Genomic DNA, 22,143 nt, shown 5'->3' on the forward strand with positions numbered 1-22,143 from the left:
CCTGTTCATACTTTATTATTCATTCCTAGTAAACTCTTCAGTTCTCAAGTTTATCTGTAAACAATGGCAGCGTCACCACCGGGATCACCACAGTCGCCACCACCACCTCAACCTATGCCTGAGTTCGAAGAACTCATGGCTTCTTTCGTCCTCTCCTTCCGTGATGGAGACACGGACGAAATTGTCAGGTTCATGAGGGGCATGGCACAAACCATGTCTTGGGCTGCAGAAGAGACCTCTGACCTTCTGGAGTCAGTCATGGCCCAAAACAGGCGGCTCAGGAGGACAGTAAGGCGCCTCAAGCGGGACTTGGCGAAGGCCAAGAAGGACTACGCTGAGGTGTTAATGGGTCCTGAGTACCAATAATTGTGTTTTTTTTTTGTTTTTGTTTTGTTTTTTCGTTTTTTAATGTTTTATGTATTTCTTTCTTTCTTTTTAATATATAATATAAAAATTATCTTTATGTTTTATGTGCTTTGTGTTTGAATTTTATGATTTAGAATGGAAAATCACACAGTCCTGTATGTCGATATGAATCTTGTATCGACATTCATATCGACAGTATCGACAATAATCGACACTGTCGAGAAAATCGCAGATTGAAGTTCCAAATCAAATGCATCTTCTTACATTGATGTCACCGACTTTAGGGTTTCGCACGAACAGTAATAGCATGAATAGACGACAACAACGATATACATTGGGTTCAAAGAAACAAACCGATACATCAACAATGAATGGGACGAAGCTTTAAATATTGTAAATTCATGAAAAACTTACATGATTGTGTATAAAATCTTGAAGCACACACTATGGGTTGGATTGATTGTTGATCGTTAGCTGTAAATTGATCCCGTTCTTTAGAGAGAGAGAGAGACAGAGAGAGAGAGAGAGAGCGCGCGGAACGAAAAGAGAAAAATGGGGGGAAGACAACGTTATTAAAAGGTTAGAGATGAGGGTAAGGTTGGAAATTAGTTAATGAAATGTGTTAGTTTTGGTGAGATTTTGAAAGTGTGTTAGAAATGAAAACTAACTCCCAAAAAGGTGTTAGTTTTGTAATTGTCCCTTAAATTTTAGACGTAGTTATTAGCATATATGTCAAATTTCAAAACAGAGGACAACTCAAAGTTAAACTTCCACCCAATCTATATCATGTCAGCAAATAAAGGTATTATAAGTCCAAAATTAAATAAGTCTTTGTGTGTAATAGGTGCAAGTAACAAATTTAGGTGCATAGCTATAGCTATGTATTTAACCTTTGATTTTTTTTTTTTTTCTCAGAGACGGAGAGACTACTTTTGACAAACATCTAGATGAACCAAGACATAAAAAAATTCAAAGTAAAAATAAGTAAAGTGAAACAAATTCCTTAAAACTTGGGGTGAAGTATTAAAATTCTCTATGCTTCTGCTTAATTGTCAGACCATTACATTTGTTCATAATATGTTGAAAGATCCACAAGCTCTTCTGGAGGCAAAGACGTTTTCCTTCATTTTCTATGTAATACTGTATAATATATGCTTTCCACGTATATTTATTTGTGCACTCATCTTGGACTCCTCAAATAGAAGACATTATTCCAATTCAAAAGACTCTTCAACTCTAGCAACTAAATTACTTACTGCACTAAGTTGAACACATAAGATGTCTTCATTTCAGCTTCAGCAACTACCTTCTGAGCCCTCTTCTGAATTAGAGAGCTTCCTTTTCAAAATTCCGTTCTCCTTCCGCAGCTTCATAAGTTTCATTCTAAGTGTTTCAACAAGACGATTTGAAGTGAAATCTTGGTGCTTTTCAACAAGCTTTGTTTTACTAATTAGTACTGCATTTTACCACGCAAACTGTAGGTAAGAAGGCAAATTTTCCTCAAAGATCAATGATTCTAATAGAAAATTTTAGATACTGCTCCATGTACCTTGGCTCTTCATTAATTCAGATCATCCACACAATTAAAAAGATATCTAGCACCAGTTAAATAGATTATAGGATAGGATACTCACATTCCTTTTCCAAATCCTGTACTTTTCTAGTCAGCTCATTTTTCTCTTCATATTCAACCATGAGACAGTCCTTCAAATCCTGAGTCTCAACATTATCTTCCACAAAATGACCAACGAAATTGCCCATGTTATAATATAATATAATATAATCCACTTTCAAATTCAAGAATCCTTTTCCATTATGAACTTACATTTTGATTCCACATCAAAATGGACTCGTTGCAATCTGTTTGCTAGATTTTGCATGTGGGTTTTATGTGCAGCTAAATCTTGGCGGAGCTGATTCATAGTTGCTTCACTTGTTGCCTTCTCAAGCAGTAAGACACTGAGATATGGTAGCCAACCATTGGTCAGAAAAGAATTAAACATATATGGCAAACAGAATTGTACTAAGAGAACACCTGACTTGGTTCTTCAATTCTCCAATCTTGGTTGCATAGTCTTGTTTCAGCAATTCTATGGTCTTCCTGCATTCCTGATTATAAATTTCCATTTGTTAAGTCTAAAAACCAAATCATGCATTGCAACATTGAAGCACATAAAGCAATTTCAACTGCAGTTATAAGCCCCAACCAGTACTTGCAAATTTTGATCTTCAACACAAAATAATAATGGGTCAACTTTATCCCTTGAAATTATTCTAGTGTTATTCAGAATGAAAGCATAAAATGAACTTACTTCTTCTTTTCTGAGATTTTCAGCAGTAAGTCTTTTCACTTCCTCTTTCAAGCTCTGCCATTCGATACGATATTCAAGCTGTATTCCATGAATTTTTACATGAACATAAATTGAGCATCATAGTAATACATAAAATTAAAATGACAATTTCAATTTCAGTCTTTTTTATGGTAAGAAATAGACACCTGCTCAGCTATATTATTCAAAGATTCTGTGTACAACTTGGTCAGGCGCTCATTATCTGCAATTTTAGAAAAAGATAGAACGAACAAAAGTAATTAGAGTTAACAAAAAGTTTCGCAACTAAACCAAAGATGTAATTTAAATCAACTCCACAACTTAGAGATAACTATAAATAACCTAGTTTCAAACTCAGGCAATTGGCTTCAAGAGACTCTCTCTTTTTTATTTCTGTATTACAATTAGATGTCAGAAACTGGATCTCCACCATTCCACTCTTGAAATCCTGTTTAACTTGTTGCAATTAGATTTTTTTTACTCTTTTATAGGAATTTCTATGAGAAAATGTACTAGAATACAGGTATAAACTTCACTTTTCTAATGGGATCAAATTCACAAGAAGCACAAAATTCAAAACTAATGTAAAAGTAAGAGTATCAGTCCAAACATTTTCCCGTCTTTTATTTTAATCTCTTTGGATTACAACATCTACAAGACAATTTTTCCTTCTTCTCTCCTCCTTTTCTCAACAAACAGAAAATAACGAGAAAATTAAGTTAGAAATTACCTCGTAGATCTGATCAAAACCAGTGAGAAGAGAATCCATTTCTAGATCAGTTGTGGCGCCCATGATCCTACATAAATTCTCTCAACGAGTTGGGGTATCACATGCAATACAGAATTTCAAAACTGAAGAAGAAAGCTGAAATTATATAATCCCGAATTGCAGCTTCATATATAATATTATCGATTACAAACTACTTAATCTAAGCTCATATTATGTATCTGTATGGATTCTCTATCTTTTAATGCCTGGTTGAATGCATTCTTCCATTTCAGGGAAAAAAAACAAGCTCATACTATGTACAGGAGGTTTTCCAAACTGGTGAAATGTTACCACATCTTTGAAATATCAAAACATACAATCTCAAATTGTACTATATGGATAAATTCACAGATTCGTAGAAAAAAAAAAGGGCTACATTTCTCCTTCAAAAACTGAATAAATCCTCAAAAATGAGTATATAATATCGCAATAAATAAATATAAAAAAAAAAGCGATGCTGAATTACCAATTGAACAGAGAAGAAAAGCATCAACTTCTTTTGATTGAGTTGCTTTCTCTTTGATCCCTGCTAAAGTGACAAGAATTCAGTGAGAGCTTGATATTAGAATCTCAGCGCCATTTTTATTTTTGTAAATTGGCGCGTATACCTTCTGCTTAGACAGTTTGCACGTGTTGATTGAGGAGGGGAGGCATTTTGGTTAAGGGTTTTACTTATTCTTCAATTCTAAGATTCAAAAAAGTATTGCTAAATACCGCACCTAATTTACTTTTCGCCGCAATCGTTTGGCCCAGCGGCCAAACGGACAGGGCACTTCGTTTGGCCGTAGGGCCAAACGCCCCGGTCTGCCGTTCCACATAGATGGAACGAGTGGCGCACCAGTGGAAAGCATGGCCGATGCCATTGCCACCACGGGCGAACGGACAGTTCGTTCATTCCGTCCATGGTGGCAACGGCATCGCCAGCCCGTTCAGTGTAAAAAAATCCAGTTTTGCCTCCGATTTCGGAGGCGGAACTCGTGATTTCGGTCAATTTTTTAAAATTAAAACTTACCGGAACCTTCACAAAGCCTTTTCTCATGCCTTGCTTTGGTGCCATGTCGTTTTAGGTCGGGTTTTTTTAAAATAAAAAAAACTAGAGAGGATTTGAGAGTTTTTGCTTTTTGGTTTGAAATTGTAAGGATGACATAAATGTCAAAAGGGGGCGGTGAAAAGTATAATAGGTGCGGTATATAGCAGTTTACTTCATAAAAATGCCTTTTATTTTTTTTTGGTAGGAAAGGAAAGAAAAGACAAAAGAAAAAACAACAAAGGACCTAACCCGGGATTAACCTAAGGAAGCTAACCCCCACCATATCATCCAAGAGGAGAGAAGTCAGGAACTCAGGAGGAGAAGAAAAAGTAGAGACACCCAAGATCCTGCCATGGCCCTCAGCCGCAAGACGGTCCGCCACCTTATTCTGCTCTCTGAAAATGTGGCAGAAGCTGATGGAATCAAAGGAAGAGCAAATCCTTCTAATCCCTTTGACTAAATTCTGGCTTTTCAAACAAATAGCACTCTTCTCAGAGATCATTTTGATAGCTTCGCTATTATCAGATTCCACACTCAAATTCTTCACGCCAAGATTCTTAGCAAGCCTGAGGCCGGAAAGGATGTCCCCAAAGCTCAGCAGAGAAGGAAGAGCCCATTCCCAGATGCTGAGCAAATCCAGACACCCAACCTCCACCCGCGTCCCTCAGAACCCCTCCAGCAGCAATTGTTCTGTCCATTAGACAAGAGGCATCAGTGTTTAACTTCACAACCCCTTCCCTAGGCCTACTCCAGCCAATGAGATGAATAGCCTTCTTTTGGATAGCGCTATCTAAAGAATCCCCTTTGAAGCTATCAACAATGGAGCAAATCTTTTTAGCGAAGAAATCCAATAAATTGGGCATAACCACAGTTTCTCCTCCAAAAATCTCCTCATTCCTCCACTTCCAAATCTGGTGACAAACAACCGAAAAAATGATATTACCATGCTCAAGACCTGCCAACAGCTTACCACTAACACCATCTAAAAACTAGTCAAGATCAGGATGGGATAAGAAAGCAGACAGCAGCTGGTCAGGAAGAACTTTCCTCCACACTTCTTTACTCTTAGCATAATCTCTAAGAGCATGACAAATAGTTTCATCATGACCTCTGCATCTACTAGAAGCTCCAGAACCCACCAAGTGACGTATTTTTCTATCCATATTAACAGTGACTATCTCTGTCTTCCTCCTTGCTACTAATTTTAACTCCTCTAATTTTCAGGAGCGTTTCCAGACTAAGATACGAATCGAACCTCGACCAAATCCACTCACCCTCAGAATCTACAATATCAGCAATCCTCCAATTCCGACTGTTAACAGGCGGTGGAACTCTACAGACTTCTAAAATGCCCGTTATTAATTACTAGTATTATATATGCTTATGCCACCTGAATCGTCTAGGCATTCAATATCGAGAATCTGTTTCGATTTTTCTCGTCTAGACTCTGGCCTTTGAATTTTGGGGCGCAACCAGGGCCATACTTTCAAGGGGCCAGAAAAAATTTAGTTTAATATATATACATAAAAATTAAAAATTAAAATTATTATATATATAATACCCACCATGTACGTTTAGAGGAGATAGGAATGAGACTGCGTGCGTGCGATTATGGATTTAGATTCTTCCGAAATCTTTTTCTTATGCGTGTGCGATGCTGACAACGGTTTTTCTTCTCTTCTTTCTGAATCGTCCAATTCCGATTTACTGAGCCTTCTAGGCTTCTCTACCTTCCTTCCCGCAACATGGGTCTACCCATCAAGTTTCTTCCCTTCCGATTTTGATGTTGCTCTCCAATCTTCTTCCCTTCCGATTTGTTATTGTTGCTTCGTTTCCCTCATTGTCTCTAGTAAGTTAATTTAGATTAGTTTTATTTTAGTTAAACAGGTTGGGTTTCACAATGTTTTTGTGCATATTTGTCAATTTGATTTTCTTTTGTGAATGATTTAATTTGACTTGATTTTGTTTTGATATTGTAGTTTGTGAATGAGATATATTAAGATTAGTTTTATTTTAGTTATGTAATTTTAATGTTTATATTGTTTTTGTTTTGTTTGTGAATGAGATATACTGAAATTATTTTAGTTTTAGTTTTTTGAATTCTAAGATTTGTCTAATTAGTGTTTGATATGCTGATATTGTTTGTGAATGATTTAAAATACTCTATTATTCTTAACTCAATTTGTGAATGATTTTATTTTAATGTTTATATATCGCTGATATTGTTTGTGTTTGATAAAAAAAATTGAAGAGCATTCCTGATTATCAAGTTATCAAGTTTTAGAATAGCCGAGGCATGGTCGTTCTTGATATGCTGATTATCAAGGTATTATTATTCTTTTTATATTTTATTTTATTTGTTGTTGTTTTTAAATCATAAAATGTTTCCTAAAAAGCATTTGCCTTGAAGTGAAAAAAGAAAAATGATTAGATGTTTTAATAAAATCACAACAACGTGTTGTTGATAAATTTATAATTACAAAGAAAGATTCCAATAAGAATCGTAGTGGGGAAGATACAATTAATGTGACCAGTCAATAGATAATTTGGTTGAAAATGATGTTAGCGACTATAATGCTAATGATTTGATTTAGGTAAATGAGGTGCCTAATATGTCAATTGTGTTGGAAATTAGGCTAAGGTATAGCAGCGGAAATATAAAAATTTTAACCTATTTCAATTAACCCTAGGATCCGTTAATCGTTATTTCATATAAAGACGGATAAGAAGAATTACCTTTTGATGATCAATCTACCGTTGTTAATGAAGCGCCCACAACTCTTCTCCGAGTTCCCAAGCACGAAATAAAACACGGGAAGATTAATTTAGAATCAACCGTTGAATAGCAACCAAAATAGATTGCCTCTAATTAATCAACACAAGATCAAGGATAAAAGAAATAGATGAAATCAATTGATCGGAAAGAAACCGTAGAAAATCTCGTCCTCGAACTGGGGGTCAAAAATTCTCTCTCTTGCACTATGGGGATTGCGAAAATCTCTCTAGGGTTTGCACACTTGGATTTTGAAAATCCTAAGGGCTCTTGTATCTAATCCCTAGTTAGATAGAATTAAGTTACTGAATAGAAATTCAATTCGGAATAGAATTCCTAATTATTATCTCATTATATATCTAATATATTAAGGATAATAATAATAACCTTATTGGATAATAATAGGAGTATTATAATCTAATTAAAACTCCTAACTTATTTATCTCTTAATTAATTTAATTCATAATCCTAATCTAATTAGAATTAATAAAATCAAATTAATTATTCATGTATTTTACTACATGAATTTCGACCCCCCTTGGTCCATGGGCCTTATTGGGCTCAATTGGGCTTCCATCAATTAATTAACATCTATCTCTCTTTTAGGTTCCAAGTCTTATGTGTGACCCATTAGGTTCCTATTACTACTGGGCGTATGCAACTATTAAATTAATTTTCAAAAAATTATATTTAATCTTTGCATAACGGAATGATGTACATAGTATGTGATTAGCAAGTCCGTAATCATTCCCCCAGAGCCATAAGAAGACAGGTTGATTCTGTCATTAACCTTTCCGTGTTAGTTACAGTATAATTATTTCCTTTATCAACTACATCCTTGAACTGAATCTTATGACTATGGATGATGTCAAGTCACATATAGCGAGACGTTCGTTTTACTTGTACAAGCCGAGTCAACTCAAATAGATAGGTTAAGTGAAATCTGTATTTCAAGTCTTAAGCTATCACCTTGTAAGGATTTAGAGTCGAGTCTTCCACAAGCGATCCTTGGATGTATCTCCCATTTATCGGGAGTGATAAATGCTCAATCCAATATATAACGATCCTGCAATCACTTCTTGTGATACCCAACGTCTACTGTTCACACCCCAGAGTCATCTCTGTTAAGGATCGTGTTACACCAGAGTCAAAGCATCACATTCCGTAATCCAGAATACCAATTAATATTCCTTTGAGTCTGAGGATTAGTTATACCTATTAATACCAATGAGATGAACAGGTGACAAGGATGAATCTACCCATCCTGTTATCTCAAATCGGATCCCCAATCCTAGTGAACTACTTTTCATCGGATCCATGTAATTGTCCAGATATCTGTATATATGAAGCTTATGAGATCAACTTTCTATCGGACAGAAGACATTGTTACATGCAAGTCTCAATAGTGATATATCAATCCTAAACATATCACTTGACTTGGGGTGGTTTTAAGTTTATTAGTTTATTATAAAGTTTTGTCTCACTTCATGCTTGTATGAACACTTTATAATCACTTTAAACAAACTTACGGATTTCCTTTTATTAGACTTTATTTAGTGCTTAAAAGGGATTGCCTTTATATATTATAAAACATATATCTCATTAAAACAAATGATATAAAGAACAATTCATTTATATTAAGTTTGTATCCTAGAACAATTGTCTATAGGACACTAAACCCCAACATACTCCCACTTGGACTAAAGCCAATTGTTTCTAAAACTTATCCCAGTAGAAGTTAGATGACGATCATGTACTCTCTGGGTTAAGGGCTTTGTCAACAGATCTGCAACGTTGTCCTCTGTAGGTACTCTTTCTATTCTCACATCTCCTCTAGCCACAATTTCTCTTATGATGTGGTATCGCTTAAGGTAATGCTTGGACGCATTATGAGACCGTGGCTCCATTGTTATCACAATACAGTGTAATGGGATTTACAATGTCAGGCACCACACCAAGTTCTGTAATGAACTTTCTTATCCAAACCGCTTCCTTTGCTGCTTCCGCAGCTGCGATATACTCTGACTCGGTCGTAGAGAAAGCTACGCTTCCCTGCTTGGAACTCTTCCAACTGACCGCGCCCCCATTCAAGATAAATAGGTATCCTGATTGGGATTTAAAATCATTCTCATCTGTGAGATGACTTGCGTCTGAAAATCCTTCTATTTTCATATCACCTTCTCCGTACACTAGGAACATATCTTTAGTTCTTCTCAAGTACTTAAGAATGTTCTTGACGGCAATCCAATGCTCGTCTCCCAGATTTCCTTGGTAACGACTCGTTACAGATAACGCGAACGCTACGTCAGGTCTAGTGCATAGCATAGCATACATAATCGAACCGATTGCGCTGGCGTACGGGACTACAGCCATGCGTCTTTTGTCATCATCGGTTTTAGGACATTGATGATTGCTTAACTTTACTCCATATAGCATAGGTAAGTTACCTCGTTTCGATTCAAGCATGCTAAATCGATTTAGCATCTTTTCAATGTATGTAGCCCGTGAAAGACCAAGCAGTCTTCTCGATCTATCTCTGTAGATCTTTATACCAAGTATATAAGCTGCTTCACTAAGGTCTTTCATTGAGAAGTTACCAGATAACCATACTTTTACAGACTGTAGTAGAGCAATGTCATTTCCCATCAATAATATATCATCCACATATAGTATGAGAAATGCTATAGAGCTCCCAATTGCTTTCTTGTAAATGCAAGTTTCTTCGCAATTTTGTTCAAAACCAAATTGTTTTATGGTTTCGTCAAAACGCTTATTCCAGCTTCTTGATGCTTGCTTGAGTCCATAAATGGATCTCTGAAGTTTGCAAACTTTATTTGCATCCTTCGATATGAAACCTTCAGGCTACATCATATATACATCCTCAAGCAGGTTTCCGTTTAGGAAAGCTGTTTTCACATCCATTTGCCAAATCTCATAATCATAGTGAGCGGCAATTGCAAGCATGATTCTGATTGATTTGGACATAGCCACAGGAGAGAAAGTTTCGTCATAATCAATTCCTTGCTTCTAACGATATCCTTTCGCTACTAACCTAGCTTTGTAGGTGTTAACCTTTCCATCTATGTCTGACTTCTTTTTGAAGATCCATCTGCACCCAATGGGTTTTATCCCTTCGGGTGGATCAACCAAAGTCCACACTTGGTTAGTATACATAGAATCCATTTCAGAATCCATGGCCTCAAGCCATGCTTTAGAATCTGGACTAGTAAGAGCCTCTTCGTAGTTTTTAGGTTCGTCGTCTAACACGGGAACCTCATTATCATCTCCCACTAGAAAACCATATCTAACTGGGAGTTCACGAACTCTTTGTGATCTACGAATAGGTGGCACTGGAGTCTCATCTAATGGGACTACTTCGGGTACCTCAACCGCCTCCGTTGTTTCAGTCGGTGTTTCTTCTTCTTGAACTTCGTCAAGTTCAATCATGCTTCCCTTTTGTGTTTCTTCGAGAAACTCTTTCTCTAAGAAGGTTGCATGCCTGGATATTATTACTTTCTGATCATCTGGATGATAGAAGTAATATCCCTTAGTTTCCTTAGGGTATCCAATGAAGAAACATTTATCAGATTTCGAATCTAGTTTGTCGGACGCAATGCGTTTGACAAATGCTGAACAACCCCATACTCTCATAAATGAAAACACGGGTTTCCTACCAATGAACAATTCATATGGTGTGGAACTAGCGGATTTAGTTGGTACTCGATTTAGGGTGAAGAGGACAGTTTCTAAGGCATAGCCCCAAAACGTCTTTGGAAGTAAGGCCATGCTCATCATGGATCGTACCATATCTAGTAGGGTACGGTTTCTCCTCTCGGATACACCATTATGTTGTGGTGTATAGGGAGGTGTCCATTGTGAGCATATCCCACATTCAGTTAGATAATTCAGAAAATCATCTGAAAGATATTCGCCACCTCGATCAGATCGAAGCGTCTTTATTTTCTTTCCTAATTGATTTTTTACTTCATTCTTGAAGCATTTGAATTTCTCAAAAGCTTCTGATTTGTGCTTCATCAAGTAGATGTAACCATATCGGGTATGGTCATCTATGAAGCTTATGAAGAATCTGAATCCTCCTCTTGCTTGGACTGACATAGGACCTCATACATCTGAATGAATGAGTCCTAGAGTGTCTGATACACGCTCACCTTTATTGCTAAAGGGTGTCTTTGTCATTTTACCTTTTAAACATGATTCGCATGTTTTCAATGATTCGGGATCGATTGGATCTACAAGCCCATCCGAATGTAGTTTTAGTATGCGTCTCTTGTTTATATGGCCTAAACGACAATGCCACAAGTAAGTTGAATTATCTAGCTTATGTCTTTTGGTATCAATTGCGAAAGCAGAAATTTTGTCATCTAACATATAAATCCCATTTTGTGATATTCCTGAAAAATAAAAGATCGAATCTTTATAAAAATCGCAATGTTTGTCTTTTATTGAAATATGAAAACCGTCGTCAACAAGACGGCTAATAGAAATAATGTTGTGAGACATTTGTGGAACATACAAACAGTTCCTTAATTCTATTACAAGCCTAGAGGGCAAATTCAAAACATAATCTCCAATTGCGAGGGCGGCAACTCTTGCTCCATTTCCTACTCGCAAGTTTATGCTTTCTTTCTTTAGTTCCTTAGTCTGTTTTAGCTCCTGCATATTTGTACAAATATGAGATCCACATCCGGTATCAAGTACCCAAGATTCAGACTGTGAAACTGTATTTATTTCAATATAAAACATACCAGATGCTGAAGCACCGCCATTTTCCTTCTTGTGGAAGGTTAGGTACTCCATGCAGTTCCTCTTCCAATGCCCCAAGTCACCATAATAGTAGCACTTTCCTTTGGGCTTCTTTAATTCCTTTCCCTTCGTTTCGGTGAGCACAGCCTCCTTGCCTTTATCAAGATGGTTTGGATTGGGAGAGATCCCTTTCCTTTTCCTTGATCCTTCAATAGCAAGGGCCAGTATCTCCTCGTTTTCTTTTATAATGGGCTCGACTGACTCGAGCATATGTGCAAGCTCTACAAGAGAGGTTTGCAAGCCACTCATTTGGTAGTTCATGATGAACTGTGAGTAACTCTCAGGGAGGGACTGAAGAAGTAAGTTTTCACTTAGTTCATGGTCCATCGCATCTCCAATACTAGAAAACTTGGTGATAAGGCTGATCATCTTGGCACAGTGTGCCATTACAGATGTGCCCACCTGCATCTTGCTTTTGTATAACTCCTTTGTTATTTCGAAGCGCTCGCACCGAGTTTCATTCACAAATAACTCTTTTAGGTGCTTGACCATGGAATAGGCATCCATATCTGAATGTAGTTGCCCTTTTACTTTCGGTGTCAAGGATGCAAGTATGATGTCTCCCGTTTGATCGTCATCAGATTTATGCTTCAAGTAAGCATAAAATTCTTGGTAGGGAGCATCATCCGTTGGGTAAGGGGGTATCGGTGTATCAAGTACATACCCTTTCCTCTTGAACTTCAAAACAATTTTGAGGTTGCGATACCAGTCGGTGAAGTTTGAACCATTCAATTTGTTATCGGTAAGAATGTTTTGCAGATTGGTGTTAGTCATGATTTTAAGAGTGCGTTTAATTAAACCTGAGAGTGAGAAAGAGTAAACGTATGTCATTCATTTGCTTAAAGTATATCAATCTAAAATTATAGGTCTTTTAGTTTATTTTAAATTGCTCCCACTATTTTTCCAAATTAATAGCCCTCCATATTAATTCGAAGAATTTCACAAATCCTTTAGTGAGCTAGGATCCTAACTCCTGAGATTTCACCTTGAGTTTGCTCAACAAGCTAGTCTCATTCGTTAGGTAGATTCATGTAATCAATCACATCTTTAATGTGATTCCTAGGTTATTGGGTTACTAACCACATTAGTAACTAATATGCTATTCACATTAATCCCAACCATCTTGCCCATTAGTTTATGACAACATGAGTTTGCTCATCCAATTATCATAATCTAATTTAAGTATTACCCCATATTCATGAAAAGTAATTTTCGATAATTCAGGTGTTACCGTAAGACCCCGAGCTTGAGTTTGCTCAACAACCCAAAGGCCCCCAGTACTTCCAGCTGAATTATAATATTAGGGAGGGGCAACCGATTTTAATAACTTGTTTATTTACTTAACTTTTTAATGAGGGATTTTATTTTAGGTCTCATAATCTAACTTAGTCTTGATTTGCTTTAGCATACATCAGACACATACATTCACATACATTGGCGTTATGGACATATCATCTAAATTATTCCGTCGAGCCAGAGACGGAATAAAAGGGCAAACCTAAGGAAATACTAACTATTACATATTTCTCTTTAGGTCCTCCGTCTTCTCCATGGCGCCTTGAAAATACATATTAATTTCTATACTACTAAAGAAAACTTCAATTGAATTGAAGGGAATTAGATGAGAGGAGAAATTACAATAGATAGTAGAAAGGCATAACTCGCAGGCCCTATTTCAAAAATACCAAAAGACTAAAAGAGGGTCCAAATATGTCCATAACTCCAAACATGCATAGACTCAATTAAATAAATTTAATTGGTTGATTACATAACTATTTTATGTAATATTTAGGTTAATCACATTAACTTATTAAATTAACTTTCATCCAATTTTACTTCTAATAGTTTCGTATCTTTATATTAATCCTTAGATTAATATAACTATACAAAATGTCAATTATGCACGTCCCAATTATTTTGATTTCAATTCATTTAACATTTTGATTTACAAATTAATAAAACAAACTTTTAAACAAATTTTCATTCGATAATCAAAACAGAAAACTATCAATTTCTGAAACATATATATTCAAATATATATAAAAACCGATTTTAAATAATTTAAAATTCAAGTGGGTCTCGGGCCGGGCCCGAGGGTGGGCTGCTGCCGATTGGCAGCAGCCCTAGGACCGCTGAACCGCCGCTGCCTTACGGCAGCGGCGGCCAGTCGCGCCGCGAGGCGCGACTCGAGCTGCTGTCGTAATTTTTTTTATAATAATTTTAAATATATATATATATATATCAGTTCTAAAACGGTTTTAAAACGATTTTCAGAAAATAGGAAAAACTACTATAGATTTCCGTTTTATCTTTAGAATTAATAAAACTGATTTTATCAATCTAACTATAAAACTAATAGATTTTGTTATGATGATTATCAACCAAAATAATTAGGAACATACGCATAATCTATTTTAATTAACAATTAATTAAAACTTATTTATCTTTAGAATTAATTAATCAAAACAATTTGTTAATTAATCCTAACTATAAATATTTATTCAATCCTATTGAAAAACTTCTAAATTTTCATATATGAAATAACGGATTTAACGATGGCTCTGATACCACTGTTGGAAATTAGGCTAAGGTATAGCAGCGGAAATATAAAATTTGTAACCTATTTCCATTAACCCTAGGATCCGTTAATCGTTATTTCATATAAAGAGAGATAAGAAGAATTACCTTTTGATGATCAATCTACCGTTGTTAATGAAGCGCCCACAACTCTTCTCCGAGTTCCCAAGCACGAAATAAAACACGGGAAGATTAATTTAGAATCAACCGTTGAATAGCAACCAAAATAGATTGCATCTAATTAATCAACACAAGATCAAGGATAAAAGAAATAGATGAAATTAATTGATCGGAAAGAAGCCGTAGAAAATCGCGTCCTCGAACTGGGAGTCGAAAATTCTCTCTCTTGCACTATGGGGATTTCGAAAATCTCTCTAGGGTTTGCACACTTGGATTTCGAAAATCCTAAGGGAGGGCTAGTTAGATAGAATTATGTTACTGAATAGGAATTCAATTCGGAATAGAATTCCTAATTATTATCTCATTATATATCTAATATATTAAGGATAATAATAATAACCTTATTGGATAATAATAGGAGTATTATAATCTAATTAAAACTCCTAACTTATTTATCTCTTAATTAATTTAATTCATAATCCTAATCTAATTAGAATTAATAAAATCAAATTAATTATTCATGTATTTTACTACATGAATTTTGACCCCCCTTGGTCCATGGGCCTTATTGGGCTCAATTGGGCTTCCATCAATTAATTAATATCTATCTCTCTTTTAGGTTCCAAGTCTTATGTGTGACCCATTAGGTTCCTATTACTACTGGGCGTATGCAACTATTAAATTAATTTTCAAAGAATTATATTTAATCTTTGCATAACGGAATGATGTACAGAGTATGTGATTAGCAAGTCCGTAATCATTCCCCCAGAGCCATAAGAAGACAGGTTGATTCTGTCATTAACCTTTCCGTATTAGTTACAGTATAATTCGATCCTTTATCAACTACATCCTTGAACTGAATCTTATGACTATGGATGATGTCAAGTCACATATAGCGAGACATTCGTTTTACTTGTACAGGCCGAGTCAACTCAAATAGATAGGTTAAGTGAAATCTGTATTTCAAGTCTTAAGCTATCACCTTGTAAGGATTTAGAGTCGAGTATTCCACAAGCGATCCTTGGATGTATCTCCCATTTATCGGGAGTGATAAATGCTCAATCCAATATATAACGATCCCGCAATCACTTCCTGTGATACCCAACGTCTACTGTTCACACCCTAGAGTCATCTCTGTTAAGGATCGTATTACACCAGAGTCAAAGCATCACATTCCGTAATCCAGAATACCAATTAATATTCCTTTGAGTCTGAGGATTAGTTATACCTATTAATACCAATGAGACGAACAGGTGACAAGGATGAATCTACCCATCCTGTTATCTCAAATCGGATCCCCAATCCTAATGAACTACTTTTCATCGGATCCATGTAACTGTCCAGATATCTTTATATATGAAGCTTGTGAGATCAGCTTTCTGTCGGACAGAAGACATTATTACATGCAAGTCTCAACAGTGATATATCAATCCTAAACATATCACTTGACTTGGGATGGTTTTAAGTTTATTAGTTTATTATAAAGTTTTGTCTCACTTCATGCTTGTATGAACACTTTATAATCACTTTAAACAAACTTACGGATTTCCTTTTATTAGACTTTATTTAGTGCTTAAAAGGGATTGCCTTTATATAGTTATAAAACATATATCCCATTAAAACAAATGATATAAAGAACAATTCATTTATATTAAGTTTGTATCCTAGAACAATTGTCTATAGGACACTAAACCCCAACAAATTGAAAATCCTGATGTTGGTGAAGAACAAACAATCCATCCTTTTAATGATATTTATGATCCTAGAATTTGGAAAAGTCTTGATAACAAGGAAATGGACATTTTAGTTGAAAAGAGACCTATAAGGGAAGAGAAATTGAGTTTTCCTTTAAATAAATTTTGTAGACATTTTTCCTATGCCACATACTCTAAAAAGCTAATCAATGGTGAGATAAGTGATAGAACATAACTGGTTTATTCTAAACATGTGGACAAAGTTTATTGTTTTTGTTGTAAATTGTTCAAATCTAGTACAAACAAAACTTTGTTAGCAAATGATGGACATATTGATTGGAGGAATCTTGCTGAGAGACTTAGGCAACATGAAAATAGTAAGGAACATATGATTAGTATGAATACTTGGAATGAACTAAAAGTTTGAATGGATAAGAGCATAACAATTAAGAAAAACTTGCAAAAGAGCTTTTAAAAAAACGTTGGAGACAAGTTTTAGTTAGAATATTTTCTGTTGTCAAATGTCTTGCTAAACATAATATGAACGAGAAAGAACGTTGGAGGCAAGTTTTAGTTAGAATCTTTTCTGTTGTCAAATGTCTTGCTAAACATAATATGTCATTTAGAGGTTCTAATGAAAAGTTATATCAAGATATCAATGAATTTTTTTAGGATTGATTGAAATGATTGCGGAATTTGATGTTGTAATGCAAGATCATGCACGACACATTGAAAATCATGAAATTCACACTCATTATCTTGGGTATAAATGCAAAATGAGTTAATCTCTCTTTTGGCACATAATGTTAGAAATTCTATAATCAAGATAAGCAAAGAAAGCAAATATTTTTCCATTATTCTTGATTGTATTTTTTATGTGAGTCATCAAGAACAAATGACTTTAGTAGTACGATGTGTTAATATGTCTGGTAGAAAATAAAAATTGAGGAGTACTTTCTTGAGTTTCTAAAAGTGGATGATACAACTAGGTTATGACTTTTTAATAAAATTTTAGAAGTGCTAAAAGCTTTTGATCTTAGTATTGATGATGTGAGGGGTCAGAGTTATGACAATGATTATGAAAGCAAAACACCTAGGAGTCCAAAATAGTGTACTTGAAATTAATCCTAGAGCTCTATATATGTATTTTGTTTGCCATGGTCTTTATCTGACTCTTAGTCATATGACTCATTCTTATGTTAAAGCTAATTTTTTGGGGGGTTATTCAACATATATGTATTCTTTTTTAGTTCTCCCATCATAGACATTTCAAACTCAGTTTGCATCTGTTTACTAAATTCCTTGCAAAGAGACTCATTAGTAGTACCAAATATAATGTCATCAACGTAAATTTGTGCCAGTACGATGTCCTTACCCTTTTTCTTAATAAATAAGATTGTATCAGCTTTTCCCCTGACGTAATTTCTAGTCAGCAGAAAGCTTGTTAAACGTTCATGCCAAGCACGTGGTGCTTGTTTTAAACCATACAGAGCCTTCTTGAGCTTATAAACATGGTTTGGAAATTTTATATCCTCAAACCCTGGAGGTTGATTAACATATACCTCCTCGTTTATAACTTCGTTTAGAAATTCACTTTTGACATCCATTTGAAACAGTTTAAAATTCATGAAGCTTGCATAAGCACACAGTATTCTAATAGCTTCTAACCTTTCCACTGGGGCAAAGGTCTCACCGTAATCAATACCTTCCTGTTGACTGTATCCTTGAGCAACGAGTCTTGCTTTGTTCCTGACAACATTTCCTTGCTCATCAAGTTTGTTGCGGAAGACCCATTTTGTTCCTATTGTCTTCTGACTTTGAGGATATAGCACTAGATCCCAAACTTCATTCCTTCTGAATTGGTCAAGCTCTTCTTGCATTGCACCCATCCAGAATTCATCGTTCTTAGCTTCTGAAAAATTCCTTGGTTCTAGAACTAAGACGAAAGCTACGTTGTTGAGGTATCTCCTGATTTGATTCCTTGTCATGAGGTGATTCTCAGCAGCATCGAGAATGTTGCTTTCAGAATGTCCTCTTGGGATTCTGCTCTCTCTCTTGGTAGTGTAATGTCTTCAGTGTCTTGTGTTTCAACAAGGTCTGCAGTTGTAGATTGGTCAGTGAAAATGATTTCGGTTTTGTTTTTACCTTTAGTCAGTCCTTGAGGGAATGACTCAGTGGTAGCGCTCAGCTCAGCAGGTGCTGGACTAGGATCATCTTCAGTTGTCTGATTGACATTCTCTACGGGGTTAGCTTCATCGAACTCAATATGAACAGACTCTTCTAAAACCTGAGTTCGTTTGTTGAAAATTCTATATGCTTTGCTGTTTGTTGAGTAGCGTAAAAAGATGGCTTCATCAGCCTTTGAATCAAACTTTGCAAGATTGTCTTTAGTATTTAAAATAAAGCATTTGCAACCAAAGGCACGAAAATAACTTATGTTAGGTTTTCGTCCTTCCCAAAGTTCATATGGGGTTTTCCTCAGTATAGGTCTGACTAGAGCCCTATTGAGTATATAGCATGTTGTGTTAAAAGCTTCTCTCCAAAAGTACTTTGGAAGCCTATTTTCACTCAGCATTGTCCTGGCAATTTCAACCAGAGTTATGTTCTTCCTTTCAACTACCCCATTTCTGTTGAGGAGTCCTAGGAGCAGAAAAATAATGGTCAATGTCACTAGCTTCACAGAATTCATCAAACAGTTGGTTCTTGAATTCTCCACCATTATCACTTCGGATATGAGCGATTTTTAGGTCCTTATCATTTTCAATTTTTCTACACAGTGTTGAAAACATCTCAAATGTTTCATCCTTGCTACTGAGCAAGATGACCCATGTATAACGAGAGAAGTCATCTACAATACAACAACAACAAAGCCTTAGTCCCGAAATTATTCAGGGTCGGCTAACATGAACCATCATATAAAACCGTGAAATCAAGTCGTGTCAGCGACACAAATTCGCTCCCTCCACTCCGTCCTATCCACTACCATATTTTCCTCAATTCCCAGTAAACTCATATCACTCTCGGTCACCCTCCTCCAAGTTTGCTTAGGTCTTCCCCTAGCCCTCACCACTACATCCCTTTGCCACTCTTCGGTTCTCCTAACCGGCGCATCAAGCGCTCTACGTCTCACATGGCCAAACCACCTTAGTCGGTTTTCTCTCATTTTATTCTCAATAGATGTGACCCCTACTTTTGTCCTAATTATTTCATTACTCACCCGATCCTTTCTCGTATGACCACACATCCATCTCAACATACGCATCTCCGCCACCGACATCTTATGGATGTGGCAGTGTTTCACTGCCCAACACTCCGTACCATATAACAATGCTGGTCTAATTGCCGTCCGGTAGAATTTTCCCTTCAATCTATTAGGCATACCGGGGTCACAAAGGAAACCCGTAGCACTCTTCCACTTCGACCAACCAGCTTTAATCCTATGAGCAACATCTCCATCTACTTCTCCATCCATTTGGATAATAGATCCTAAATACCGGAAGCAATCCGAGGCCTGAACAACTCTCCCATCTAGGGTGATTGTCCCTGCCTCCCTACTCCTATGGCCGCTAAACTTACACTCCAAATATTCTATCTTACTTCGGTTCAACTTAAAGCCTCTAGATTCTAGAGTTTGTCTCCATAGTTCCAACTTCCTCTCCACTCCTTCTTTCGTCTCATCAACCAACACAATATCATCTGCAAATAGCATGCACCATGGTATACCATCTTGAAGTGAACTTGTCATCTACAATAACTAAGAAAAATCTTCTACCACCCAAGCTCAGCGGCTGGACTGGCCCGAAGAGATCCAAGTGTAGTAACTCCAACAGACGCTTCGTTGACACAATGTTTTTCTTTGAAAAGAATTTCTAGTTTGTTTTCCATACTGACAAGCATTGCACAATTGATCCTTTTCAAACTGAAGTTTGGGCAATCCCTCAACTAATTGCTTTCTTGCTAATTTGGCCAGGAGGTCCATGCTTATATGACCAAGTCTCATGTGCCATAGCCAGGAATTTTCTTCCTTTGAGACTAAGCATATTTCTTTTGAAAACTTCTTTTCCAAATTCAGCATAAAGACATTATCAATACGAGGAGCAGTTAAAATTAACTCATTGGCCTTGCCCTCAATTATTTGACATCCAGAGGCATCGAATATAACTTTCCTACCGCTATCACACAGTTGAGCTACGCTCAGTAGGTTATACTCAAGCCCTATGACTAGGGAGACTGACTCAATAGTAGGGTTTCCACCAACGGTTCCTGACCCAACTATTTTACCTTTCTTGTTGTCTCCAAAACTCACGTTTCCTCCACGTTTGTGCACAAGTGTGATGAACTGAGTTTCATCACCCGTCATATGCCTTGAGCATGCGCTGTTAATGTACCACAGTTTTGACTTCTCAGCACACCTCAGGCCTAGGGGTGGGCATGGTTCGGTTAATCGGTCCATTAAGGAAAAAAATTAACCGAACCGTTATCAACGGTTTTTTAACCATCCAAATCGAAACCGGTCTATATCAATCGGTTAACCATACAACCGGTTAACTATTAATTTCGGTTAGGTTTTTTGATTAACGGGTTTTAACCAATTCTCACCAGTTAACCAAAAATCAACGGTTAACCATAATTTTTAGCCAAACCTAAATTTTTAAACAATATTAAAATACACATTTCAAAAATTCAAACGAAACGAATTCATATAAAAGTTCAGAATTCAAACATAAGTATCGAACTAAAAAATAATCCATCAAATTTACATTTAAAACATAAAGAAATGTAAATAACATTTCGTCAAAGTACTTATTACAACATTAATCCATCAAGTTTACATTCAAGTATAATCTATGTTATATATTTATATTAATATAGGTTATAATCTATGTTAAAGACTTCTTTTAAATCTTATAATCTATGTTATATAATATATGTTATACAATTATATATTAATTTTTTAAAAAAAGTTTATATTTATTAAACGGTTCGGTTAACCGTTAACCGCGGTTTTTGAAACTCTAATCCGAAACCGAAACCGAAACCGGTACCTATATTTTTTTAACCATTAAGAAAACCACCGGTTCAGTTAACCGCTTTTTTCGATTCGGATTACCGGTTTTTGGTTCGGATTACCGGTTTGACCATTTTTTTTGCCCACCCCTACTCAGGCCTACCTGTAATATAACTAGTTACTTTTAGGTACCCAAATCTTTTTGGGTCCTCTTTTGTTAGGCTCAGCAAGTAATACATTGTACTTCACTCGGTGGCGACACACTTTTGTTGTGTGGCCTTTCTTCCCACAAAAGTCACACTGGACATTTTGCTGGGGATTCTATCTCCACTGACTAGTACCTTGATACTGAGCATTCTGATGGGAGTTTCTTTTATTCGGAACCCTGAGTTGGTTCTGAATAGATGTGATGTCCTTTTTCAGTTTCTTAGAATCTAATTGGACCTCAATGACAAATCTATGCATGATTTTGAGATTCTCATCTTGCCTTGTATTGTCGTAGAGGAGATGTCGAAGGTCGTTGAGTTTGACCTCTTCGATCTCATCACACCGCCTACTGAGTGCCTTTACTTTTTTGTTACACCTTTTAATTAGTGAGTAAAGATCAATCAGTGCATTTATCATTTCACTCCTAAGCAGAGGAAGAGATATT

At 36.1% G+C, this 22,143-nt stretch overlaps 1 protein-coding gene across 2 annotated transcripts; it reads right to left on the reverse strand.

The window, feature by feature from the left end:
* Positions 1-1,387: 1,387 nt before the first annotated feature.
* On the reverse strand, positions 1,388-4,147 carry LOC136210578 (protein At-4/1). 2 transcript variants are annotated; one of them, XM_066001918.1, is made up of 9 exons: positions 3,932-4,147; positions 3,427-3,493; positions 3,039-3,144; positions 2,864-2,919; positions 2,679-2,756; positions 2,402-2,475; positions 2,192-2,325; positions 2,001-2,096; positions 1,388-1,822 (listed from the first exon to the last, which is right to left on the reverse strand). In XM_066001918.1, exons 2-9 carry the CDS (start codon positions 3,487-3,489, stop codon positions 1,662-1,664), a joined length of 768 nt encoding a protein of 255 aa, XP_065857990.1. In that variant the 5' UTR covers positions 3,490-3,493; positions 3,932-4,147; the 3' UTR covers positions 1,388-1,661. The 2 variants fall into 2 exon arrangements, with proteins under 2 accessions (XP_065857990.1, XP_065857983.1); XM_066001911.1 differs by lacking the exon at positions 3,932-4,147 and having other exon boundaries at positions 3,427-3,775.
* Between the last annotated feature and the right edge of the window lie 17,996 nt (positions 4,148-22,143).

Source organism: Euphorbia lathyris, chromosome 1 (assembly GCF_963576675.1).
Source record: "Euphorbia lathyris chromosome 1, ddEupLath1.1, whole genome shotgun sequence".
Taxonomy (NCBI): Eukaryota; Viridiplantae; Streptophyta; class Magnoliopsida; order Malpighiales; family Euphorbiaceae; genus Euphorbia; species Euphorbia lathyris.

Excerpts from the sequence above, each read along its gene's own strand:
- LOC136210578 (XM_066001918.1), bottom strand. The coding sequence starts at position 3,489 with ATGGGCGCCACAACTGATCTAGAAATGGATTCTCTTCTCACTGGTTTT. Across the intron at positions 2,920-3,038 it reads TTGCCTGAGTTTGAAACTAG|ATAATGAGCGCCTGACCAAG; the intron begins GTTATTTATAGT and ends CTAAAATTGCAG. Across the intron at positions 2,757-2,863 it reads TGAATAATATAGCTGAGCAG|CTTGAATATCGTATCGAATG; the intron begins GTGTCTATTTCT and ends CATGGAATACAG.